Below are 25051 nucleotides of genomic sequence, written 5' to 3' on the forward strand. Positions count from 1 at the left end.
TATTTGCAGTTGAGATTTGTGGTTGTGAGCTTATTCCAGCACAGAGAACCTAGTTTCAAATGATACCCTCGCATCCATATCTGTCTGATGATTGATTGGTGAAAATGTGCACTTGACTGTTGCCCATATCGGTTAAACTTTCGGGCGCACACCGATACCGCTGAGTGAGTCATGCCATGTCGGTGGTCAGCCGTTTATAAATTACCCCTCTATCTCTCACCAACCACGTCTCTTTCTCATGTTCTTCTTCAATCCTCGCACATACCTGCAACACAGGACAGAGATCCATCATCATGCCTGTCAAAATCCTCCCTGGCCTGCCAAGGGCTGGCTTCCTAGATCTTCCCTTGGAAATGCGCGAGCAAATCTACATACAATACTTCACCATCGAAGGGGGCTACATCTACGATGCCGAATCCGACAAGTTAATACAGGCCAATCGATGTTCAATTGACCTATCACTTCGACGTGTCTGTCGCACGGTTGCTCTCGAAACATACCATTACCCTTTCACTCTCAACACCATCACCTTCTCAACAGCCTACAGACGGGCTTGGAGAAAGAAGGCGGCTATGTTTGACGTTGTTACAACCTATCACTTCCGTCTTCTAGGTGCCATGCTAGAACGGCTCAGACATTGCTTGACTCCCGATATGTACAAGACACCACCCACCCAGCACGACTCTAGGTACACGTCAGTTGTGGCAAAGAGGATTTCCGACGTAGTTGATCGAGAGACCCGCCATCCAGAACTTAATGCAGATTCAAATGCAAACTTCTACATGCTAGACTTCAAGGATGGCAAGGGATTCAAGACGATGGAGGCGACCTCACAAGACCATCGGGGCACGACAACAATATATCAAGCAATCGCGCATATACCTACTTGCTAAAGCAGATTGCAAATCGGAATCCTGAGAAGTTCAGGGAGGCAATTAATGATGTTCTTCCATGGTGGGCTGAGTCCAAATCCAACCCAACATCAGACTTTTTCGAACTTGGCTTCGACTTCTGGGCAATACCTTCAATGCACGAAATCACGCATACGATCAAAGAGCTTCAGTTGGAGGAACGATGGGATGAATTGGACCTGTGGCATTACAGCGAATATCTAAAGGAGGGCTACACTGGTACAAGGTACTGTTACCAGCGCAAGCATTTCTTTTCGGCTGCAGCCTTAGCCATTCGCTTCCTGAAGAGCATGTCACAGACCCAACGCCTTCTCATCACCAAGTTAATACTCAATGAGGATCGAATGGCTGTTGGGAACCCTGAGTGTCACATAATTGGCTTGATACCTTTCACGAAGGAAAATCCTCAGCTATTTATTGAGCATCGGGTTAACCTATGGCGAAATATTATTCCTCGGTCCTGCGAAGAATGCGAGCTCAGGACTTTCCCCACTCGTAACGAGTCCATCATTCCACCTCCTGAGTATGAACTGAATCAACATCAGATATATCATGCACATGCCAGCCGAACGATTTGCCGTTTTATTATGCATACCCTTGAATCTTTGAGGGAAGGATTGCCACCTAATTCCTACTCTTTCATCTTTGACGGACAACCTGATTTAAACCATTCGACGGGGATTTTCCGATATCTCACGGAAATCCAAATCGCCTGGTTAACTGCATATACCGATTGCGTGGCCTATGGAGTTCTTACACCACCAGAAAGCAACACTTACCCATTTCAAACCTGCGCGTCAACTGCCGAAATCCTCTCTATCCAAGACAGAAGTTCAATCGTTCAATGCAACTTTACCCTTGACCAACCTTGGAACTATCGTGAGATCGCAGGGGATGACGACGACAACATTGAGGGGCGAGATTCGGTTCGCAATATCATGCGAGACTTTGATGAAGACGATCTGGATTTTGACAAGCTTCATATCTCGAATAGTAAGATAGATTGGATGCAACTCCAAGGAGAGCTTTTTGAAACAAGACCACGCTCTAGCTTACCAGAAGGAGAAACCAAAGTCCTCGATCACAGAGGCTTAAAAGAATAATCAGACACTATATCTGAGCATTTGTTCAATGAGATATAAAAACCTTTATTGGTAGCTAATATGTAGCCCGTATTCTCACTCGTTACCTGTGTTCCAAGCCTGAAGGTTGACTTCATAGCCGTCATGCCAATGTATGCAGTAGTGACATACTCTCTGTAAGCTGTAAAATAAGTCTAGTAGATGGTGGTCGTCGTTTGCATATGCACAGTCATTTATATGATTCTCAGCTTTATATTGTCCTCGCAAGGTTCTACAGTATGATGGCAAGGGGTTGCCCATGAAGATCACAACTTCAGTATCCAGCTCAATAAGTAACAGGTTGGTTGGTTCAGCGTTTTAGTCGCCTGCGTACGCTACTACCATTTCCATGACTCTTTATCCCTTTAGAAAGGAGAGCATACAGCGTTTTTGAATGGGGCCAAAGTAGGCAGCACAAAATGCACCATATAAGCCACCAATGCTCACCGGCATATACGAGGGAAGACGACTTGCCCTTACACAATTTTGGCTTGGCCTCAATTCATAGCTCTAGAGTTCCGTCCACTTCTAGCAACAGTTACTGGAGTCTTATGTATACCTTCCAGGATCAAATGGCCCGGCGTGGCTACCGATACGACGCTCTTGACAAGGTCACTAGCTGAACAGCCTCTATTGGTGACGTGCTCTAAGATCGTTTGAGTAGTCGCATCCGCATGGTGATAATTCAGGGAACAGGCATCTTAACCTACTACGTTTACCGAAACCGTAGCAGACACCACCATAAGGTTCCAAAGCATCAGGGTAAGACCAGTTACCGTGAATAATAGAGAGTGGCTAGATGGTAGCTAACAGATCTTTACTTTTATCAGCGCTGACGAGCATTCCTCGCAGTTATACATGCTTCAAGGCTGGAAAGTCACAGTATTGAGTAACTAGTGTCCCAGTCATTTACAAACGGTTCTCGGTGCCAATGCTACTTGGGGCAGGCTGATTCAATAGCTCGGGACGGATCATCCGTAGACCGTATATGAACGCCGATTCTTTATTCCAAGACTTAAGTCTGAAGCCTCATCCTCGAAGCGATGAAGATCTCCAGCCAAGTCTTGTGGGCTGTTAGCTTGGTACGTACAGACCAGTAGTAGAGGCTATACTCTGCGGTAACACCATCGCCTCGAGAAGGTTGGCAGAGATGCAGATGTTTCAGTCGAGAAACCCAAAGTCGAGAACCTGACCCTCTTTAACGTCTAAGGAGAGATAGCTCTGCAAGCCAGGGACTGGGGAGCAATTCTTGATCGCGCACGCGAATCACAATGGGAGGGTGCAAACCGTGCTTCTCAAATCCTTAAATAGCAAAGATCGTCGCTATCATATCACTCAAAAGTCTCGCTTAACGAACCCTGGATGTATCAAGAGGCGGGGTAACATTGACGTCCAAAGTCGCTGTGCGGAGACATTTCAACTCACTCATGTTACAATGGATATTTTTGAGGATATTGACTCTGCCATGGGACTTATTCAGCTTGATGGTTGGACTGCTGCTCTTACAGGAGTTGGCCTTGTTTTCTGGTATATTGTCTAGACGATTCATCAATGGGCCCGCCTGCGCCACTTCAAAGGCCCTGCCATTGCGGGTTTCAGTCAATTATGGCTCATCTCGCGGGTCAGTGGTGGTCGTACACATGTTGGCCTTTGATAAGCTTGCAAGAAATATGGTGAGTACAACTGCTGCGCCTTGTTATGCGCGCGATTTTACCAGGTTACTTTGTCATACCTTGTGGTCTCGTTGTACATGGTGTCATTCTATCGCCTTCATCGCAACACTTTGATTTGCCAACTGACACCGGTGGACAGGCGACATCGCCCGCGTAGGACCCAACGACTTCATTACATCCGACCCAGATCTAATGAAACACATGCTCAATGTGCGCACACGATACAAAGGCTCCAACTGGTACGACGCCATGCACCTGGATCCAACAAAACACAACGTTCTGTACCAGCGCAACGATGATCTGCACGCCATCACTCGTTCGAAAATGGCAGCAGCCTATTCCGGCAAGGAAGTCGATAACATCGAGACAACAGTAGATGAGAACGTCGAACGGTTGCTCGAATTGCTTGATTATGAATACATATCCGAAGATATACCTTTTGACTTTGGGTACAAGGCCCAGTATTTCACTCTCGACGTCATTTCTGCGCTGGGATTTGGTGAGGCGTTTGGTGACTTGGAGACCGACTCCAATGTGAATGGTTACATCACTGCGACGAAAGAGAGTATGCTGACAATCATCACTACCACTGTGATGCCTTGGTTGATCAAACTGTTGCAGCTTCCCATTTTCAAAAGCATTCTGCCGTCGGAGATGGACAAAGCTGGTGTGGGTAGAGTTATGGTGATTGCGAAGAAGGTTGCAGCCGAACGCTTTGGTCCAAATCCCAAGTTTCAGAGAGGCATGATTGGCTCGTATGTTTCTAGGGGATTGCTTCAGCATGAGGTTGAATCCGCGATTCTGATGCAAATTTGAGTAAAGTTCTCACTGCTTCAACGGGTAGCTGATACTCCACAAGTCTAGCGGGTGCTGATACCACGGCCACTGCCATCCGGGCAAACCTACTCTACATCACATCCAACCCTCGCGTAGTTCACGCAATGAGAGCAGAGATCGACAACGCTAAATCAAGTCATCCAATCGTCACCGACGCTGAAGCACGAGCAATGCCATACCTCTAAGCCGTTATCAAAGAAGGCCTTCGAATCCACCCGCCAGTCGTCGGCCTCATGAGCAAGGAAGTCCCTCAAGGTGGTGATACCTTCAAAGGGCAGTATCTACCTGAAAGAACCAAGATCGGCTATTGTGCCTGGGGTATATTCCGCCGAACCGACATCTGGGGTGAAGACTCTGATGAGTTTCGTCCAGAAAGATGGCTACATTCCTCTGTTGATAGCCTTCGTATTATGGAAGGGACTCTTGAGCTTGTTTTTGGATACGGACGGTGGCAATGTGTTGGGAAGAATATTGCCCTAATAGGGCTTGATAAAGTTTTAGTTGATGTAAGTCTTACACAAGGCGACTCAACCTATTTTTGACCCATTTGCTAATGCGTGAATGTATCTGTAGCTGATCCGGCGTTTGAATCTTGCTGTCGTCGATCCGATCAAATCATGGCAGTCCATCAATGTTGGTGTCTTCCTGCAATCGGAATACTGGATCAAGGGATATGAACGGGCAGGTCTATCGTGAAGTTCTTCAGTTGCTTAAAGAATGGCGGTCATTTGTCTCTTTTCTTTTGAGGTGTTTAGGGTGTCGCGCACGCGACTTGAGATGACCACCATGCGCATAATGACATATGAATACGTAAAGCCAGAAAGGTAACGGAAGAGAATGGGCGAACACTTTGATGGAACACGCCAGCTTTTCAGTTGAACAGAACCTTTCTCACCCCGAACGCTATGTATGGCTGGTCAGCATACGATATGAGCAACTATCGTGAATTGGCATCGAGTATAGTATGCGAGAAAATAGTGAAAACGTAACTTTCTTGGACTTGCATGATCCAATGAATCTGCTATTAGACGGCTGATGGTCTGATCCAGATACGCCATCAGCCAAGCTGGATGCGAATATTACGCTTTCTGCTTTACACAAATGCCATATACGAATTGATCCTGATCTCAATTTCCAAGAGCAACCATCCAACGATCGGCCCAAGATCCCCATTCTTTCTCAACGATCCAAGCGATATTTCCAAATCATAACAGAGCACCAACTACAGGAATAGGATGGAATGTCTCATTCTTTGAACTAAGATGTTGTCAGCAGTGTTGATAAAGGCGCAGAAGACAGAACTTACGGTAGGTCGAGCATAAGAGTGCTCATACTTGACGCTAACGTCCTAAGATGCGGTCGATGGTGCTTCCGGGCTCAGCACGTACTGCTTGTACCATGGCCAGAAAACCTCGAGCGCCCAGACTCTCAAGCGCTGGACACCAGCGATGACACGGAAGGTTGAGGGCAGCTCCTCTGTCGAGCCAAAGCCACGACTAGTCGTCCAAAGAATCTGCAAATCACTCAATCAGACACCATAAAAACTCAAAGAGGAAAATGCACTCACCGTCTTGCGATCGACAAACATGGAAGCCACGAACTTCCATTCATGACCCTGGACGATCACACCAGGAATGAAAGGTAGATGCTCCAGATCATCACCAGCAAGCTTTTCCAAGTGTCTCCACTGAGCCGCATGCTATACGCCCATCTGGAGTGCGGCCTTCTTGCCACTCTCATCACCGCGTTTCGTCTCGATGCTGAATGAGATGGGACAGTCGGGGATGTAGTCGGTGTGGTTGATGGAAGCGTCCTCGAGACTCGCGCGGATAGTATTGATGGTGGCCGTGAAGTTTGGCTGCGCTGGATCGTTCTCCGGATTGATGTAGCAGACGTAATTAACCTTCTTGCCCGAGGCGGACTTGATCTTGTACTGGGGGATGGTGCTAGCGCTGGTGCTGTTTCTGAGTGTTAGCGAAGTTTGAGAGAACAAGAACTAAGGGACTAACCAAGGCGCAAATCCATCGAGTTGTGGGAGGCGAGAGTTTGATCCGTGGAAGACGGCGTTGAGGAGGGGGAGGTGAACGAGCCCGTTCCATGCATGCTCATCGAACGAGCTGTCGCTACAGCGGATAGCCTCTGTCACAAGAAGCATGACATCGCTAAGGGGAATTTTTCGGTGGGAAGCGGGGGGGTGTTGCTTCTCATCCTTGTCGTACATGCCAGGCGTGAAGGACCCATGAGCAGGGGGAAGCGATGAGATCTCTTCCTATTCTGTGTCAGTCGGCAAGCCAGACTATGAGCGAAAGGAATTTGCTAACCTCGAGATACTTTGGGATCGCCCTGTTCCCATCAGAAATATTCTTCATGTCCTGGTACAGTTCCTTCAAAGACTCAGGGACGTTTGAGTCCGACACGTTGAGCGACTTCTGGACTAGGCCATATGGCTGGGCCGACAGAGCGGACAAGTGCTTCGTCAGCGATGACTGCTTGGATATACTGGTACCCTGGCGCGAAGAGCCACGTTGCGAAGAAGTATCCGTCACAGATCGCGACCCTTGCTGTCTCGGTGTCTCATCGCCGGACTCATCACCGCTCGCCTCCTCCTCAGCGCGCGCAAGCAACATTTTGGAAAGCCCAAGCTTGCGCTTCTTGGGAGCGGGAGTAGCAGGCTGTTCCTCCATGTCGCCAGAGAGCGGAGGCGAAGGCGGGAAATTGACGTCGGAGAGGGAGCGCTTCTTGGTGATGGGTTGCAGGGAGGGAGGTGGATGAGGAGGGAGGTCGTCGAGCCAAAAAAGAATGCGTTGATTGATGCTGCTCATGATGCATGTGGGAGAGAAATGTGAGATCATGACAAGTCCTGCTGAAATGGATCTGAAGCTGAGGCGAAAGTGGAGTCAGTTGGTGATGCTTGGCTCTGGTCGACAGAGCAACCAAAAAATGCCAGTGTCAAGGTCGGTTCTACCAAAAAAGAGTCAGTGCAGCCTCGGGGGAACAATCTTCCGCTTCTGAACGCTCAATCAATCAACAGCCCGTGCTACGATGATGAACGGAATTACATTTCACTAAATAATCGAGTGAATAAATAGTCTCAAAATGTAAACTGTTCCGTAATAGAAGATCGCTTATTGTTCACAGCTCAGCGGTCATGATTCAATTGTGCTGCTCTCGTTGCGCTGTCAGTACAGTGGGTGGGTAGTGGAAACACATTAGCCGGAAAGCATCAATTGACACAAATAATAAAGTTAAAAGAAACGCCTCAAGTGCGAGGACCTCTAGTAAAGTTTAGTGACACATAAACATTCCAACCTTTCATAAATATTTTATGTTTATGCTATTATTACTACTTAAATTGAGCTGTGTTGGTATTATTCTTTCTACTACTATGCAGATACAGGGTAATGTGCTATCATAACGTTTCGCAAACATGGACAAACAAGCCAGCTACAGCGGGCCAGCCCCACCTCCCAAGCTCGGTAAACCAATGCCCCGAGCCCCTCCAAAATTAAGTATTTATCTGAACCCTAGTTATGATGCTCCCCTCCAGTGTGTGTCTTACTCGACCCCTACTCTTTTCACCCGCAGGCATCCAGCATTTCCCAGAATAAGCCCGCGGCAATTGCACACACGCGACGCAAGTGAATTTATGACATGTCCTGCGACCCATTTATGTTTTCTCTCACTCTACTTCTATACTTTATGCCCTATGGCCCTGTCTCAAAATAGCGGCCGAGTACCTGTAACAGATCAGCCGACAAGTCCAGAGCACGGCACATACCACAGTTTACTCACAGGATTATTCCAAGCAAGGCCATCATGAGGCCGATGACAGACTTATCAGCAACATCTTTACCGGAAATGTACCAGCCGATAGCAACGATAATGCAGGTTTTGCCGTGAGCGACTACGGTACTAGTCACCGGACCCATTTCCGCAATAATGAAGAATTGAGAAACGTTGACCAAGGCTGCAAAGATGCCAGACTGTACGCCTCATTAGCAGAGAACGAATTTTACGACGTTGAGCGGATACGAGCTTACCATGAGAATCAAGACCCAAAGGTCTAGAGATAAACCGTCCAGTTCAGGAGCCTTATCAACAAACGGAATAAAGTACAGCAGCAGGAACGCAGACAAAGGAGCCTGGTTGAGTAACAACTGCATACTCGTCATACTAAGCTGTTTTCTATAACTCTCAAGCCAGACAGTGTAAAGCGACGAAAAGAAAATACCCAGAAATGCAAAGACGACACCCAACAGCCCAGTCGTAGCCGCACTCGCACTCGTGGCTTTGGTGTCAAAATACGACACCATCCCGACACCAACACATGCCGGAACTAGCGCCATACAAGCATAAAAGGGGAGAGTAGCTCTGTAGAGCACAAAGTTCATAGCAGCCACACAAGGTGTTATCAAGATACGGGAGATCTGGTAGAATGGCACAGACGAGTATGCCAGCGAGAGGTTGGGAAAGATGACGTTGAGGGCCATGACGGTGGAGAGCGGTATCATCTGTCGAACAGCGACGGATTTGGGTGTGAAGAAGGCGAATCTGGGGCGGGAGAGAATGAAGAGCACAAGACCAGTGATGGTGAAGTGGAACGCTGCGAAGGAGAGTTGTGCGTGTTTGAGGGAGTTGCCAGAGAGGATAGCTTTGTTTGTGAAGACCTGAAGCACGGTAAGAATCGCGGCGTTCAAAGAGAAGAGGGGGATATACAATCAAGACTGTCGCGACAACGTTGACCAATGTCCAAAACGTTGACTTCGTCGCAGAGCTCGATGCTCTAGGCACAGGCTGTTGTTCTTGTTCCTTCTGTCGCACATGATCGTGGTGCTCGGATAGAAGCGGTTCATCATCGTGAAAGAGGTCATCGAGCTCGAAGTCACTTGGTCGTCTACCGAAATCGTCATCGTCGATGTTGGACGTCTGAGGTGAAGAGTCTATTGTTGTTGCAGATGAAGACGGAGATACTTCCTCGGGGATGAGGTACAGCTTTGAACCTGCTGCTGGAGACATAATGAAGGGTAAGGAGTGTACAGGTTAGATGAATGGGCAGAGAGTGAAGAGGTCGAGCTGTGTGTGTTGAGAGGCAACGAGGTGAGGTAAAGCGGGTGATGTAAGTGTAGTCTCAGCACTCAACTCAGAATGACACTTGGGCAAATCACTTTCTGGGAGCATATCACTATCAAGATGGATGAAAAAGATAAGGTCACCGACTTGTCATTGGGCCAAGTACTTAGAAGCTAGGCCTCGCTTTTCTCCATCTCCATTCAAGGGTTCATCCCCTGAGCACTGAGGGAGCTGGCATTTTACTGCCCCACGCAGGACAACTCTAATTCCAGCACAGAATCACAGTAGAGTTTACTCGTTGCTTGCCGCAGGGAGCATGAAAGCTGAAAACTCGGAAGACCTAAAATGAACTTAGTAAAGAGGCCCCCGAACTGAGGCCAAACTACTAAGACTTGTATCCCTTAGGCTCAAGGCTCAAGTTTTCTCGCCTTCCACATCCCGCTCCGAATGGGCGAAGACCATCGAATTTGTGGTCTCGGACTGGAAGATAAGCTTTGCCTAGTACAAGGGCGGCAGGGTTAGTAGCGCGGTCGGATTTGTCTCATCCCTTCACGGGAGGGGATGGCGCCCGACGAGACAGACTAGTAGTTGTTGACGACAAAAGCTAGACCAAAAGGGAGAGCGGGCCCCTGAAGGGTTATCGAGGGGTATCTAGATCCCCCGGACGGCTGCGCGCTCGACAGTAGCTAGCGTATAGCCAAGTGGCCTACATTTCTGCATCTCAAGAGCGATGCGCGTTGTGTACTAGTCCGAAAGTGATTAGGGATTCTAAGAGTCCTGATCGGTTACACTTCTGTAGCGCTGAGATCCGAGCAACAAATGGTAAGCATATCAGTAAGACAGTCGAAAGAAACGGCATCATTGGAAGTAGAGTTGGATGATGAATAGAATAATAAGACACTTCTAGAACAATTCTATGACGTAGGTAAAGCTGCTTCCATCGTAGTCGTCGTAGCATTAATCTGACCCATGAGATTATCCCCAGGGCACCTCTCTTTCTCAAGTTTCATATTGAGAATAATATGTATCTCCGGACAATACTTCAAAGCCTCTTTCCTAGTCTCAGGAAACTTCCAGACGTCTTGGTCCACCAGATTCCCATGTGCTTGAAGGTTATACCCCATCGGCCTTGAGGTGATGTTGTTTTGAACGGCAAAGGGGCGATCTGAAGTCATGGCTAGTTTTGCATCGGGGAGGACCTCGAGACGTGTGCCGAACCATGAATCATCAGCTGCACTGTCGTTGTATCGTGATTGGAAGCTGAGGATCTGCTTGATGGCTGAGATGCGACGGAGGGAGAGATCGCCGTAGACTGCAAGGGCTTTGTTTTCTCTGTTGCTGGATGTTTGTTAGTTGTTGGAGAGCATAAGAAAGAGGTATCTTACTCAGCAGAACCTGCCCAAGTATAATCTAGCCAGTCATTCAAGCTCAACTCCGAGTTGGCACATAAGATACTATCCGAGCTGAACATCAAGAGCCACTCTACCCCAGGCAGGAACTCATCATAGAACCTGGTATCAGTAAGAAGACGGCTCCTATCCTCCCTCGATCTGATCTTCCACGGCTGCGGCAGCTGCATGAGCTCAATCTTGCCCAAACCCTGCTGAACCTGGATCCCGAAAGCTCGACCAACAGTCCACACGCTTTTTTGAGATCCGATGAAGATGAAGCGCCAATCTGGGGGCACAACGCCGATCATGTGGAGGATCAGAGGGACTAGAAGGGGTAATGGCTCATATTCAATGATGAGAGCTACTTTGGAGGCGTTGTAGTTCTTTCGGGGGTCATTGTTGGGAGACCAGTCGATGGCAATCGAGGGGAGGTTCTGGCGAGCTGAAGCGATAGCAGGTTTGCATTGTGGGAGAATGACGAGTGCGATGAACCATCTGAGAAGCTGTTAGATGATGCGCCGATGAAAGCGGATGTGTCGCTTACGCAAAGAGTAATGCTGCGATGGCAAGGAAAGGCGCTTGAAGAGAATCTCGCCGAAGCTTCGAGTTGATAAAGGAAGGCATCGTGACTCAGAATTGTAGATTTGGCGAGGAATGGCATGAAAGAGCAAGTGCATAAAAGAAAAGTAATGAGAGGCCTTGAAATCGCGGTTGGTTCAGCGACCCTCTTGGCTTAGGGACAAGTGGCTCTGAAGGACAATGCATGATTCCAAACTAAAAGAACAAAGTGTCTGCATGTTCATAGTTGGCCTTTGTGAACAGGCAAAGGAGTGGGCATGAGTTTGTGGCGTACTTGGACTTGTCCATACCCCTTTTGGCAATCCCTTCGCAAGGTCTGCCACTAAGGTCTGGTCAGACTTAGGATACTCCGAGCATGGGGGCTAATTATCCAGCACGATTTGCAATGCTGTTCCGATTTATGCAATCGCACTTATTTCTGGGTGAGCAGCTTCTTTCAGTACCCGCCATCGCCATCAATCTCTACATGTCATCACAATGATCAGTTCAATCTTTCAAGCGCAGCGACGGCTATCGTCACTATCGCGAATCGCCATCATCGGACTGATTACCGTTTCCGGGTAAATACTCCCCTCTTCTATTGATAGCGACGAGACTGACAATTGCAGTATCCTCATCACCCTCAACCTGACAGAAGTGCCTCTACCGACCCTCCCAAAGATCACTCTTCACTATGCCAACCAATCCATATACAACGAGTCCAAAGTCGCTCTCCTCATAGAAAACAGACCGCAACCCATCATAGCCCCTCTGATCCTCAAATTCATGTACCAGATGCCGCCAGACTGGAAGTTCCGCTTCATGGGCTCCAACGAGTCAGTAGCGCACGTCAACTCCTCCGCCGCCATGCGCGAGCACGTCAAGTCTGGGAAATTGGACTTGACGTATATACCCTCGAATATGAGCACTGCGGGCCAAGAGATGATTTCTCGCTTCTTGACGAATTTATGGCTGTATGATACTGTACTGCAGCCGGCGGAGATGTTGCTTGTTTTTCAGACGGACTCCATACTCTGCGCGAATAATAAACGGACTATTGATGAGTTTTTGGGGTATGACTATGTTGGAGCGCCGTGGGATACGAGAGGAAAGTATGGTGGGAATGGCGGGCTGTCGATTCGTCGGGTAAGCAGTATCATCAGCATTCTGCAGAACCAACAGCGCGCCAATGATAGCGATCCAGAGGATGTATGGCTCTCAACACGCCTGGGCCATCATGTCGACGGTCGAGTCGCAAATGGCTCTGTATCCCAGCTATTCTCAGGCGAGATGAACGGCGGCCCTGGGGAGGTAGTACCTAACCCTAACTGCGAAGGCGACTTTGATGATGAGGAGTGTGAGCATGTGAACATGATGAAGCAGATGGAGCAGCCTGGACGACCGGGACAGTGGGTGAAAGGGATTGATGATTGGCGGGATGGGTCATATGAGCCTATGGGATATCATATTGGTGGAACGGGGTGGATGCATGGGACTATTTGGGGCACGAAGAAGAGACGGGAGCATATTTACAATTATTGTCCTGAGGCTAAGATGGTGCTGGATATGGATTGGGCGCCGTTTGTACCGGGGGACTGTGCGAAGGATTGGTAGATGGGGACGAGTGTGGCATTCGGAAATAAGTAGTCCGCATAGCAACAATGAGAACGTGCCATCTTTATCATGTTTCTCGAGGTTTAATTCGATAAGAGAACTCAGATGAATGGAAGCTAACAACTTGAAGCGTTGCAGGAAACCTTGAGTAGTAACAAAAGCTGGGAGCCACCAGTGACACCTCGAAACAAAACAAGTAGCTCAGAATTCAGACAAGATGTTACGAGTCTTGAGTATGAATAGCAAAGTGAACCAGATCGTATAAGTAGAGCTTTTCTGAGGTCAAAGCTACCACTAAATCAAAGAATGTTAAAAATATTAACCACTACTGGATACCTGCAGCCTTCATCCTCTCAAAGCACTGCCTATACGCTTCGTGAACCTCAGGGATCTCATACCCATACCCCTTCATCCTCTTCACCAGCTTAGTACTATCCAACTGACAATTACTCCGTCCAGCCTTGATCACCTTGGCCTGCTCCTCAACACTAAAGTTCTTCCACGTAAACGCCGGTCGAACAATCTCCTTGAACAAGCCGAGCACCTCGTTATGCGAGATAGCGCCCGGGTTTGTAAAGTTGTAAACACCGGTATCTCTGCTCTCTGCCAGGATGATTGATGCAGGGAGTAGGTCGTGTAGAATGGTGTTGCTGTTGGGTATGTCGACTACGAATTCGTACTGGGATATCTTGGTGACGAAATTGCGGGGGTTGAGATCGTCGCTGACTGGCATGCGAAGACGGAGTATCAAGATGTTGTCAAAGCTTGCCAAGATCTGTAATGAAATGATGTTAGACACGTATAGTACTGGGATCAGAAATACTCACAGGTTCAACGTGAGCCTTCGTCATAGAGTAGAAGCTCCCATCAAAATTCGGAGCATCAGTCTCCTTGAACCCCTTGCCTCCAACAGGATGCTCCTCATCATACTGATATATACACCCCGTCGCAAAAACAGTACAATGAACACCTCGCCGATGACACTCATCCGCAACCGTCAAAGTCCCAATGACATTCGAAAGGACAGTTTGCGCCTTGTTGTCTTCGCACCAATCGACGTTAGGTCGACCCGTACAGCCCGCAGCGTTGAGAACGTGCGTTGGTTTGAAGACCTCAAGTGCTTTGGCGACGTTCTCGCGATCTTCCATGCGGATTGTTGTGGTGTAGACTTCTTTGCCTTGGCGGAGGAGGAGGTCTTTCAGAAGGCCGGCGATCCAGCCGTGACCGCCCCAGATGAGGAATCGGTTTGGTCTACGGATGTGTAGGCCGTTTGTGCCATTTGAACCGTTGAGATCAATTCCAGGCATTGTGACGACTGTGTTGTGTAATGTGATGGGAGTTGAAGTATGAGGTATGAAGAAGGACGGTGGTGTACTGAACAGTTGGAGAGCGGAATCTTAGCTACGGGTAGAGCTGAGAAACAATCTGGATTACATACACTTTGCTATGTCTCATAAGTCTAAGCTTCATGTGCTTGGTTTGGAGTCCTGCAACAAGCAGTTCGAGGTCAATTTTGTTAGCTAATGTGTTGTGAAATGAGACACGGAGTGAAATAGTGGATAACTAAAATCGGGACTGTTCCATTAATCGTTGAGCTTCGTTCGGCGGCTGTAAGTTCCGCCACAAAGGGAGAAGGGGTTGAAGGGGAGAATAGAGTTTGGTGCATCGAAGGGCCTCACCCTGGCAGGGCTTGGGAATTGCACGGGAATACGACATTTGAAAACATTCATGAGACAAGGATATGAAAATAGTACACCTTTTCAGTCGGTGATGAAGATGAATGTTTTAATAGTCTTGGTTGCAGCTGTTAGAAAAGCTTTTCTTTAGGCTTTGCCCACCAATTACATCATTTCATCATCTCGATCACGGAATCATGGGCTACAGCTTTCTTCCCGAGCGGGATATCTGGCAGCACGCGCCCATTTTAACGGGTAGCACCAAATTCGAGACTCAGCAAGATGTCAAGAACATCATGATCACGGGAGGTGAAGGTTTCATGTATGCAATCATCAACGAGAAAACCGACAGAGTCTGACCAGAAAACAGTGCATCGTGGCTCGTCCGGCACCTCGTCCTCACTTACCCCGGCGTTTACAACGTCATATCATTCGACAAACTCGACTACTGCTCCTCTCTTAACAACACTCGCGCTCTCCGTGAAAAACCCAACTTCACCTTCTACCAAGGCGATATCACAAGCCCAAGCGAAGTGTTAGACTGTCTTAATCGCTATAACATCGACACAGTCTTCCACTTTGCAGCACAATCGCACGTCGATCTCAGTTTCGGTAATTCCTACAGTTTCACCGAGACAAATGTGTACGGCACACATGTCCTTCTTGAGAGTGCGAAAACAGTAGGAATCAAGCGTTTCATCCACATTTCTACTGATGAGGTTTATGGAGAGGTTGCGCATGGGAATGATGATCTTCCTGAAGCGAGTATTCTTTCGCCGACGAATCCATATGCTGCGAGTAAGGCTGCTGCGGAGATGCTGGTGAATTCGTATCAGAAGAGCTTTAAACTTCCTGTTATTATTGTGAGGAGTAACAACGTTTATGGGCCGCATCAGTACCCTGAGAGTAAGTTCTCGCCTGTCGTTTTGTTGCTTTGACTCTAATCTTGGTGGTAGAAATCATACCCAAGTTCATCTCACTACTTCACCGCGGTCAACCCGTGATCCTTCATGGAGACGGCAGTCCAACACGACGTTACCTCTTCGCAGGAGACGCCGCTGACGCCTTTGATACCATTCTTCACAAAGGCGAGATTGGTCAAATCTACAACATTGGCTCCAGCGACGAGATTTCCAACCATGAGCTCTGTCACATCATTCTTACCGAGATGGGTATCGATGTCAAGGATAAGACTGATTTCCAGCGCTGGGTGAAACATACACATGACCGTCCCTTCAATGACCAAAGATACGCTGTCGATGCGACTAAGCTCAAGATGCTCGGTTGGACACAAAAGACAAGTTTCGAGGAAGGGCTGAAGACGACGGTTGATTGGTATAAGCGGTATGGTGATAAGTGGTGGGGTGATATATCCCCGGTCTTAACGCCCTTTCCTCAAGCTCTGAGCAAGAAACAGGAGGAACAGGCTGTGACGCCTACGAGTCTTCCGGAGGTTTAATATTTGGTCTTGCTTGCTTAGCTGATATTGTGAGGGGCAATTAACGCATCATTCTGCGGGAATTAATTCATAGTTGGACTTTGTCATCATTATATTATACATTCATAGTCATCAAGCGGACCTTAAAGTAACAACACAGGGTCTCCCACCATCCCAAAGCACGCTGCCATATCCCACTCTTCGCCAAGCTCTCCTCTCCTACTCCACACACACTGCATAATCCCCTGCGCATCTCCCAATCGACCAAAATACCGCAGTGACCCAGATGCCGCTACCAGATTTCTGAAACCATTCTCTTGGCTTACATCCGCGACGCACCCAGCCACGCCAAACGGCCAGACAGCGCTGCGTAGAATCGCAGGTTCATCGAGCTCTTGTAGCAGGCGGAGAACCTCACTTGCACTCTCGCGGACACTTGGGTTGTTCGGCTGCCACCCGAGCGTTACTATGGCGAGGTATATTCGTGCGGCGTGGGCCCAGATACGAGTCGCTGCGGCTTGTTTAACGAGGTGGTTGGGGTCGCTGGATCGATAAAAGCTCTGAATTATGCGCTGAGGCTGTGTCTCCCGAGTGCTGCATCGCTCGTCAAGGCTTCTCAGGCCATCTCCAAGTGCCCCTTCTATATGCTCTTTCCGCTTGGTGAGAACCTCGTCGTCCAACTTGCCGTTTCTATGTTCCTCCTGCTTCCAAACATCGAGCGCCGCCGTCTCAGCGATGGCCATAAGTGTCCAGCCCTCACAGCCCACGTATTCCTCCATGCGTAACAGACCATCCCTCGCAGTGCCTCCGTAATCCTGAGATATCAGATCAGGGTAGTATTTCCGAAGCCGAGGTACTGTCTGTAGGGAAGTAGAGGACACGACATCCGCCCAGAGTAATATGGCAAAGTAGAAGCGGAGGGCAGCTTGTTCTGTGTTCCAGACGGGTCGCTGGTTTGTGAGTGGTGCCCATGATGGTCTCTCTAGCAGGGCCATGATCTTCATCATGTCGACTCTGTCATTGACCCTATTGGCTTCAAGAATATCCTCGAATATGGATATTGCAGCAGCCAAATGCATACTCGACTCGTTTGTCTTTGCCATGGCCATTCCGAGAAACATCTGTTGCGTGATACTCTGCATGGCACGCGCCCTCTGCACCAACGATATGGATTCCAGCTGATTCATTGCCAGAACCTCTATCTTCAAGTTCTTGATGCCATCGCTTGCATATCCTTCAAGCTGAGTCCAGATGTTCTGCCTGCATACTTGGTACTCGCACATATTTTCGCTTGACAAAACGAGAGTGAAAAAATACGTGCTGAGGCTCATTGCCGCGTGGAACATCGTCTTGTTATGCCGTAGGATATCCAACACCCACGCTCGTCCGCCTTGAATCATCGAAGGGGCGTAGAAAGGGAAGAGAAACGGGAAGACCTGATCCATGTAGATCATGGTAAAGTCCACGTCTAGTCCCTGAAAGGCATCGACAGCAGGGATTCCTTCAAACTTCCAAACCGGGGGGTCATCGTGCTCATTGTATCTCTCTGCACTCGCCGCATTGGCTGCACCTCCAATGTTGAGAACTTGGACATAGTGTCGCTCTTTACCCTGCTTCACCTGGGCCTTTAGCCGCCGCGTCATCTCGTCCTGCTTTGCGCCGCCATCCATCCAATCCGGTCGATCCGGGCTATAGTAGCACTGGATGTTTAGCGCCGAGCATGCTTGGCATGCCGGTTGCCCCTGGTCGCACTTCTTGCGGCGAAGACGACATGTCCAGCAGCTTTTGACCCGTGCCATTGCTGGATACCTGGAGCCTGCGGGATTATTACTTCGCTTTAGGTTTCTTTGCGTTGGTTAAGAAATGGAATTCGACCAAGTGACGTACTAAGGTTAAATGATGGAGCCAAAAAGGGCGAGCGCGCGATTTCCTAAAAGAGTATAGCGGATCTCAGCTAGGTTGTCCATCTTGATATGGTCTCCACTTAGAATGCCATAGGAGCGTAAAGGTAAATGATGTCGAGGGATGATAGTATTGGTAGACACGTCCTCGTTAGACGGGATTCTTAAGTAAAATTTATACCGGAAAAATTGAGAATTCGCATTTTTCCTTTCTAGTTGACATCATGTCATCCGGGCACTTTTATACTTTAAAGATTAAACATTGCTCGGACCGGTTTACGTGAGATATTCAGTATACGGGCCATTTGGAAGAATACCAGCAAGTTTCGGTTCGAATCTAAGCACAGTGAAGAAGGAGAAAGGATTTAAAGCTAGATGAGACTCCAGCCTATAATCTTTATGTGTCGTACCAAATACGCGATACTTAACAAGTGACGTTGTCGAGCGACTAATCCAACAGCCATCAAGATCCAGCTACATAACTCATCCGCAATGTCAGATACATAGTTCCAAGATTGAGTGCATCACTGCCACAATCCCAGTACATCCTCCATCTTCAACGGCTGGATATCCGGGAGTACCTTATTCAGAGCCTTGTCCGTCGGCATATCATACTTTCCCTCCAAGGCATACCGGCCCCAGAGTGACATGAGACCTTCAAGCACCTTCTGAGGTAGACCGGCCGCGTTTATGTTGAAAGGAAATTCAGTAACCTCTCCCTTCTCCAGCTTCTCGACAGGATCATACGAGACATCGAACTTGGAGCCTATCGTCTTGTCAGCTTTGAAACCAGTAGTCTTGGGTCCTGGTCTTACCTATAGCATTCTCTGCCTGTTTGAGGACCTTATTCCACGTCGTCTTTTCGCCGTAGCAATACATCAACTCCTCCCACTTGGGCAGATCCAAAGCTGCAACCACAAACTTGGCGACGTCGAAGGTATACGTGAACGTCATCGGTTCATTTCCCGTCCCAGGAATTCCGGCCTTCTTGTTCGCTATATCAATAGCCCAAGCGACCCTCTGCATGTAAGATTTGAACGTCGGCGGGCCATAATAGTCAAGAAAAAACCCGTTGTCGAAACAAGTCCACTCTAGGTCTGTCTTGCGGAGTTCGACTAAAGTGCGACCTCGCGCTTCGCCGACCGGTGTCCTAGCTTTTGTCAACATCATGGCACAGGAGATGGAGGGAGAGAGCTTACGTGTCGGCATATTCGATGCCCCAAGCGCTTGCGATAAACCGTTTCGGAGTGTTGGCCTTGGCTGTCGCTTTGACGAGGTTACTCTCTGCCTCGGAGGAATCTGGATCAAAAACACGAAGGGCCGAAATGACAGTGTGGACATTGTTGTCATCGAGGGCCTTTGCCATCGTGTCGATGTCACTGTAATCGAGAGTGACAAAAGTATCGGTCGCTTGAGATGTAATGGGGATCTATATGGGTTTAGACAATTGTGTATGGGTCTGTAGTTAACGCTGGATATCTTACCTTGCGAGTTAGAATGATCATCTTATGGTGAGGGCTTGGGCGAAGTGTGTCGACGATAGCGCCGCCTATGCCACCAGTTCCTCCAGCTACAGCAACGACGACCATTTTCAGTCTCGGAGAAGGAATGCAAGAGAAGTTGTCTTTGTACTATTATGTATGGCGTATATGAAACTTTCTTTGACTGAAATGCTGATGCAGCACGTAGCTTGGGACCAGCCAGCTTTATACCCAAGAGTTCAGCCAGTCTAGACCGACAATTCCTAACCTCAAACACGTGTTACCCGATATCATGGACTAATAACTTCTAAGTGGGTGTCCGAAATGATCCATAAATATCCGTAAGTATCCTTAAATCCAGCTAAGCTTCATGCCAGAAAGCGCGCGTTTTCCTAATCGGGCAGCGCGCGGGGTTCAAAAGTAATCAAGACGGAATCTTAAATTGATCATTGTCCGCAAAACAAGTTACAGGCCCAGGAAAGCCCTTGATGAATGTTAACACGGCATCTGCCCTAAAACGAGACTACCGAAGGTCCTGGAATGATGTACTTCGCATCACTCCACTCATCCACGAAAACATTGTGTAGCAACCCCGGATCCTTGGAAGAGTAAAGATCAGTTGCAAACACACCATCAGGCTTTGCGGTGCCATCTCCCTTTACAACCAGGTTGATACACTGAGGATACATTTGAGTTGACCCCTCTGCACCTCCCGCGTGAAGGGCAATAATCTCATGTCTGAGGACATAGCTTCCAGGAGCCAACTTAGCTGGGATCGTTATGTTCCATGAAAAGTCCTCATCGCGAAGCTTATTGTTTGCCCAGTACCCTGGTTGCCCAGGCACAGTGCCCCTCGTCAACTGCCCCAACTCATCGATCTTGAAGAACTTCAACTTGGTCTTGTCAACAGTGGTGCAGTCGTCGTTTGGACAGCGCGCCATGTAATCCAGAACAGGGCCCCAGTGGGCTTGAGGCCAGTCCGACCAGCGAACCGTAATGGTCGCACCAGCGTTGGCATCGGCGGTCAGAAGCCCATTGGTAGCGTTGAGGTGGCAGATGATGTCTGGAGACGCCAGTGCGCTCGCGGTGGAAGTGACGAAGCCATTGTCTTTGGCGCCGTTTGTCCAAGTGATGCTCTCTGGCTGAGTTACATATGGGACTTTAGTGGGATCGTGGCCGTAGTAGCTTTTGCCGTTGATGAGAACCTCGGATACATGGCCATGAGCCAAAACCTTGCATGCGAAAAGAGCACTGAGAGCTGCGAAGCGAACTGTCATGGACAACATTTTGTGTTTATATTCTAGGATGAGAGTAAACTGGTCAAGTTGTTTTTTCTTGTTGCTATCAGTGGACGGCTCTCTTAAATAGCCCTCTGGTTGCTATTAGCCATAATAGGCAAAATGGCCAGCAACTGACTGTTTCATTCGGTCCACTATGTTCCGTATAGCTCTTTTGGAAGCAAAGTGATGCCTCTTTTAGTGAGTTCCCCTCACGAGTGACCATTTTCAGAAAAAGGGTAGTATTACGAAAGGTCTTCATAAATGTTGTCTAGCAAGATGGTTGGGTCCACACGGCTTTTGTGATACCATATCCTTCCCTCTCGCTTCTAGCGTATTTGGTTATAGTGAAGTGCCCGCCAGTGGTGACGTCTTTTGGTATGATACCTGTCTCAGCCACTGGAGCTAGGTTGATAAGTGACAGTCCCGACTGGAATAACCAAGGAATAATGAAAGCAAATCTATGGTCGACTTCTGTTCTACAAATCCCGATCAGTTGCTAAAAGTACATGTCCAAACTCCCATTTTCGTAACGCCCTGGAGAGCTAATTACACTCCATCAACAGTGTCACAGCCGCTTGACTCTCCTGAAACACTGACCTCCTCTAACCTATCATAGCAGTACTGCAGCCATTCTATTGATGCCTGTCGATTAGGATGGTCCTCCGATAGTACGACTGCCTCGACTGCAACCACATGTTCAAGCAGTTCGATTACCCTTTTTGTTTGCCTGTTCTCTTGGTATGCTACTCCAAGTGAGTGTTCTGATGAGAGCCGATCAGGATGGTCCTCTGATAGCACAACGCTCCGCGCTGCAACCACATATTAAACCAGTTCAGTTGCATCCTTTCTTCTTCCGTCAACTCTATATGCGATTGCAAGCCCGTGTTGTGATGACAGCCGATCTGGATGGTTCTCTGGGAATGTCTCTGCCTGAACTGCAACGACATGTTCAAGCATTTCAATTGCCTCTTTTATTCTTCCGTCAGCTATATATGTGCGTGCAAGCTCGTGTTGCGATACCAGCCGACTTGGATGATTCTCTGGCAATGTCTCTGCCTCGACTGTAACCACATGTTCAAACAGTTCAGTTGCCTCTTTTATTCTTCCGTCGGCTGCATATGCGCTTGCAAGCTCGTGTTGTGATGCCAGCCGATCCGGGTGATTCTCTGCTAGGTCTGCGGTCATTGCAACCACATGTTCAAACAGTTCAGTTGCCTCTTTTATTCTTCCGTCGGCTGCATATGCGCTTGCAAGCTCGTATTGTGATGCCAGCCGATCCGGGTGATTCTCTGCTAGGTCTGCGGTCATTGTAACCACATGTTCAAGCAGTCCAATTGCCTGTTCTGCTTGCCCGTGAAATATATATGCCAATCCAAGCTGATGCTCTCCTGTCAGTCGATTACTGTCATTTTCTGCCAAGGTTGCCCTGCCGACCTCAACCACAGACTCAAGGATATGCACTGCCTGTCTTGTCTGTCCGTCGATGAGCAAGCATCGGCCAACCTTATATCCGAGTAAGCATCTGTCTCTAGCATTGGCACCATACGTGCTTGTTAGGAGTCTGAGTGCATGTGGCATATACTGCCGCCATAACTCACGGTCCTCCCAGTCGTTATATAGGAATGCCTTAGCAACGTGTGCGAATGCCATCTGTCGTGTTCCTGCCTCGAGTCCCTCTTCTTCATTCCATCTTTTGACGGCAAGGTGAACGAGGCTATGAATGTCGAACGTCTCCCCATCTTCTCGTTTACTCAAGAAGCTGTATCCGCAGAGCGTACCAATAGCACGAGCCATCTTTTGGTCAGACCCCAGAGGCGGTAATAAGGCACGAGGTATCGCTTTCGGTTCAAGATAGGCCGTGACAGAGAGAATCTTTGCAGCGTCTTCGTGGAGAGCGCGGATTTGCTTGAAAGACACAATCCAGGTCGTTGCAACTGCGCCTTGGGAAGGATCGTAGTGAGTCCTATCACGAAACCCACAACTGAGCAGCTCTACCATATCCTGATCGGTATTTTGGAGGAGGTGGAGATACTCGTTGACTGAGATCTCATTAACTTTCATATATGCTGAAGCTTGGGTGATAGCAAGAGGTAGATAGGCAAGCTTTTGTAGGAGCTTGTCGATAAGAACAGTGTCCTCCATCTGGCCCTTTTCAATCAATGAACTCTCTAAGAGGGCCTTCGCATCCTCATCATCCATTTCTGACAGCTTAACGACATTATTCTGTGCCACGCTAACAGCAACCTCACGAGATCGGGTTGTGTATAAAATGTAACCGTGCTCGCAGTCTGGTATGAACTCGTCGATGCCTCCCGGGGCATCCGCCGTTCCGTACAGAGTCTCGATGCTATCAGCATTGTCGACGATAAGAAACCACTTTCCAGCCTTTTTTGAGCTTAGGAACCTCTTGAATGTTTTTTTGGAGCCCTCTTCATTAGCCCGCTGGATGCCGAACTCCGTAATCATTTCGGTGCAGGCTTGTTCGAAACTCGCCATGCTCAACGCGGGCATCCATATGACCGAGTAGCTGCAATCTGCCTTTTCTTCTTTCTTCACAAGATGTGCAAGCTGGAGGGCAATCTGTGTCTTGCCAACGCCGCCCAAACCGCCCAAACCGACTCGCTGTCCATCAGGGTCAGTGAAGAGAAGTTTTTGAAGCTCAGCGATTGTTCCCTCGCGACCTGTAAAGTTCTTGTTCCTCTGCAGTGGTAGGTAGTGACACCTGGATTCTGTGGTGGGTTCTTCAGCGAGTCTTTTCCTCTGTTCAATATATTCTTGATCTGCTAATGAGCAGCGTCTCTTGAGGTTTGCAGTCAGACGCACGACATCTGGAAACACAATTAATTACATTCATTAAATGCTAGTTACTACGAACCTTGAGTGACTGATGGGGTCCAGAAGCCCAGAAAAGCCTTCGCACAAGCTGCAGCTGTGGCTGCTGCATATCGTTGCCAGACCTTGCTTTTATGACTATCAGAATAATCACAGCCGCCCTTGATGATGATACACGGGAAGCTATTCCAGACACCAGCGCCTTCCATCTCAAAGGCAATGACATCTTCCGTCGAGGCTATACGGTCACGATCTTCGCCGGACTTCATGACTGTGTCTGCAGAAGCCATCAAACCAAAGTGGACAACTGGTTTTGGAGGAACATCTGAAGTCGACAGGCGGTCTCTCTCAACCAGGTCGCCTTTACATCCAGCCTGCTCACACGGCTTTTGGTCATCCACGTGACGATAGGTAGCCTCGAAGAGCTTATCTTCGTTAGCTCCGGGATACTCAGCGTGAAGCTCCGGATCCTGACGGAGAATATCTAGAAAGCTTTCGATCTTAGCGCTTAATTGGCGGCGGTGTCGTAGGCCTTGCAGCTTTGTTAAGATACCCTGAATCTCGAGGTTGGGTCTGCCAGGGACATCTAGTAACGTATCTTTACGAACCAGGCGCTCGGGAAACTGTCGACCAAAGTCATACTGGATGACTCCGTTGCTGATGATGACATCGCCCAGGATGATCTCGTCCTTGGTAGGGCTGAACGGGACGACGCCACAGATACCGACCACGAGAGCAAGCTTGATACTTGGAAAGCTTTTTCCACAGTTGGCAGCGACGGTGGCGGCATTGACTTTGCCCGTTCCTGGCATGTATGCGAGGACCACATTGAAACGACCAATTACTCCTGTTGAATATGCATTAGGGTCGCCTGGATCCTTATCAAACGGCGGGCCGTCGTCTTCCCAGTGATGATCGAACAATGCTTCGATAGCATCTGCTTCAAGCGTCAACGCACAAATAATAGCTATCTCGAAGCCACGGCGGTCATCAGGGCGAGGCGGTTGGCAGTTTGCTGAGCTCGCATGGGTATCGGAGGTGTTGACTAAAACCCTAGCATCGTGCTGAGAGTTCATTTTGGGACACCGTTGACTAGGCGAGACTGCCCAGTCGGTGATTCAGCATTGAGATGCGCAATTGACGCCCTTTGCCGCCGTCTGGACAGGCAGGGTCCGGCGATCGGCTCTCAGTCAGCCACAGCGATCTTTGATGCCTCAACGAGGCAACAGAGCCAATACAATAGCAGAAAAAGAGCGCTTATAGCTGCT

General features: G+C 48.6%; 12 protein-coding genes across 12 annotated transcripts; 4 read left to right on the forward strand and 8 right to left on the reverse strand.

Moving 5' to 3' along the window:
* Positions 1–293: 293 nt before the first annotated feature.
* Positions 294–2006, forward strand: FTJAE_11375 (uncharacterized protein; the record flags this gene model as incomplete). The annotated part of the gene is made up of 3 exons (XM_037344311.1): positions 294–688; positions 790–1904; positions 1963–2006. The coding sequence occupies 3 exons, from the start codon at positions 294–296 to the stop codon at positions 2004–2006; spliced, it is 1554 nt and encodes a 517-aa protein (XP_037201446.1).
* A 1631-nt stretch (positions 2007–3637) lies between these two features.
* On the forward strand, positions 3638–4727 carry FTJAE_11376 (cytochrome P450 monooxygenase; the record flags this gene model as incomplete). Its single annotated transcript, XM_037344312.1, has 3 exons — positions 3638–3653; positions 3845–4460; positions 4565–4727. The coding sequence occupies 3 exons, from the start codon at positions 3638–3640 to the stop codon at positions 4725–4727; spliced, it is 795 nt and encodes a 264-aa protein (XP_037201447.1).
* A 1020-nt stretch (positions 4728–5747) lies between these two features.
* FTJAE_11377 (uncharacterized protein) lies at positions 5748–7364 on the reverse strand (the record flags this gene model as incomplete). The annotated part of the gene is made up of 7 exons (XM_037344313.1): positions 5748–5799; positions 5849–5875; positions 5931–6055; positions 6110–6157; positions 6248–6500; positions 6552–6811; positions 6864–7364. The coding sequence occupies 7 exons, from the start codon at positions 7362–7364 to the stop codon at positions 5748–5750; spliced, it is 1266 nt and encodes a 421-aa protein (XP_037201448.1).
* An 875-nt stretch (positions 7365–8239) lies between these two features.
* Positions 8240–9558, reverse strand: FTJAE_11378 (solute carrier family 35 member E3; the record flags this gene model as incomplete). The annotated part of the gene is made up of 4 exons (XM_037344314.1): positions 8240–8279; positions 8335–8525; positions 8583–9209; positions 9259–9558. 4 exons carry the CDS (start codon positions 9556–9558, stop codon positions 8240–8242), a joined length of 1158 nt encoding a protein of 385 aa, XP_037201449.1.
* Positions 9559–10526: 968 nt separating this feature from the next.
* On the reverse strand, positions 10527–11627 carry FTJAE_11379 (uncharacterized protein; the record flags this gene model as incomplete). The annotated part of the gene is made up of 3 exons (XM_037344315.1): positions 10527–10950; positions 10998–11498; positions 11548–11627. The coding sequence occupies 3 exons, from the start codon at positions 11625–11627 to the stop codon at positions 10527–10529; spliced, it is 1005 nt and encodes a 334-aa protein (XP_037201450.1).
* Positions 11628–12059: 432 nt separating this feature from the next.
* FTJAE_11380 (uncharacterized protein) lies at positions 12060–13175 on the forward strand (the record flags this gene model as incomplete). Its single annotated transcript, XM_037344317.1, has 2 exons — positions 12060–12142; positions 12191–13175. 2 exons carry the CDS (start codon positions 12060–12062, stop codon positions 13173–13175), a joined length of 1068 nt encoding a protein of 355 aa, XP_037201451.1.
* Positions 13176–13500: 325 nt separating this feature from the next.
* FTJAE_11381 (dTDP-glucose 4 6-dehydratase) lies at positions 13501–14482 on the reverse strand (the record flags this gene model as incomplete). Its single annotated transcript, XM_037344318.1, has 2 exons — positions 13501–13950; positions 14003–14482. The coding sequence occupies 2 exons, from the start codon at positions 14480–14482 to the stop codon at positions 13501–13503; spliced, it is 930 nt and encodes a 309-aa protein (XP_037201452.1).
* Positions 14483–15048: 566 nt separating this feature from the next.
* Positions 15049–16310, forward strand: FTJAE_11382 (dTDP-glucose 4 6-dehydratase; the record flags this gene model as incomplete). The annotated part of the gene is made up of 3 exons (XM_037344319.1): positions 15049–15173; positions 15222–15757; positions 15808–16310. The coding sequence occupies 3 exons, from the start codon at positions 15049–15051 to the stop codon at positions 16308–16310; spliced, it is 1164 nt and encodes a 387-aa protein (XP_037201453.1).
* A 122-nt stretch (positions 16311–16432) lies between these two features.
* On the reverse strand, positions 16433–18088 carry FTJAE_11383 (Zn(2)-C6 fungal-type DNA-binding domain protein; the record flags this gene model as incomplete). Its single annotated transcript, XM_037344320.1, has 1 exon — positions 16433–18088. The coding sequence occupies one exon, from the start codon at positions 18086–18088 to the stop codon at positions 16433–16435; it is 1656 nt and encodes a 551-aa protein (XP_037201454.1).
* Positions 18089–18714: 626 nt separating this feature from the next.
* Positions 18715–19779, reverse strand: FTJAE_11384 (uncharacterized protein; the record flags this gene model as incomplete). Its single annotated transcript, XM_037344321.1, has 4 exons — positions 18715–18956; positions 19006–19340; positions 19390–19619; positions 19675–19779. The coding sequence occupies 4 exons, from the start codon at positions 19777–19779 to the stop codon at positions 18715–18717; spliced, it is 912 nt and encodes a 303-aa protein (XP_037201455.1).
* Positions 19780–20183: 404 nt separating this feature from the next.
* On the reverse strand, positions 20184–20957 carry FTJAE_11385 (endoglucanase IV precursor; the record flags this gene model as incomplete). Its single annotated transcript, XM_037344322.1, has 1 exon — positions 20184–20957. The coding sequence occupies one exon, from the start codon at positions 20955–20957 to the stop codon at positions 20184–20186; it is 774 nt and encodes a 257-aa protein (XP_037201456.1).
* Positions 20958–22504: 1547 nt separating this feature from the next.
* FTJAE_11386 (kinesin light chain) lies at positions 22505–24859 on the reverse strand (the record flags this gene model as incomplete). The annotated part of the gene is made up of 3 exons (XM_037344323.1): positions 22505–22512; positions 22550–23779; positions 23827–24859. 3 exons carry the CDS (start codon positions 24857–24859, stop codon positions 22505–22507), a joined length of 2271 nt encoding a protein of 756 aa, XP_037201457.1.
* Between the last annotated feature and the right edge of the window lie 192 nt (positions 24860–25051).

Source organism: Fusarium tjaetaba (genome assembly GCF_013396195.1).
Source record: "Fusarium tjaetaba strain NRRL 66243 chromosome Unknown NRRL66243_c0000281, whole genome shotgun sequence".
In the NCBI taxonomy this organism is placed as follows: Eukaryota; Fungi; Ascomycota; class Sordariomycetes; order Hypocreales; family Nectriaceae; genus Fusarium; species Fusarium tjaetaba.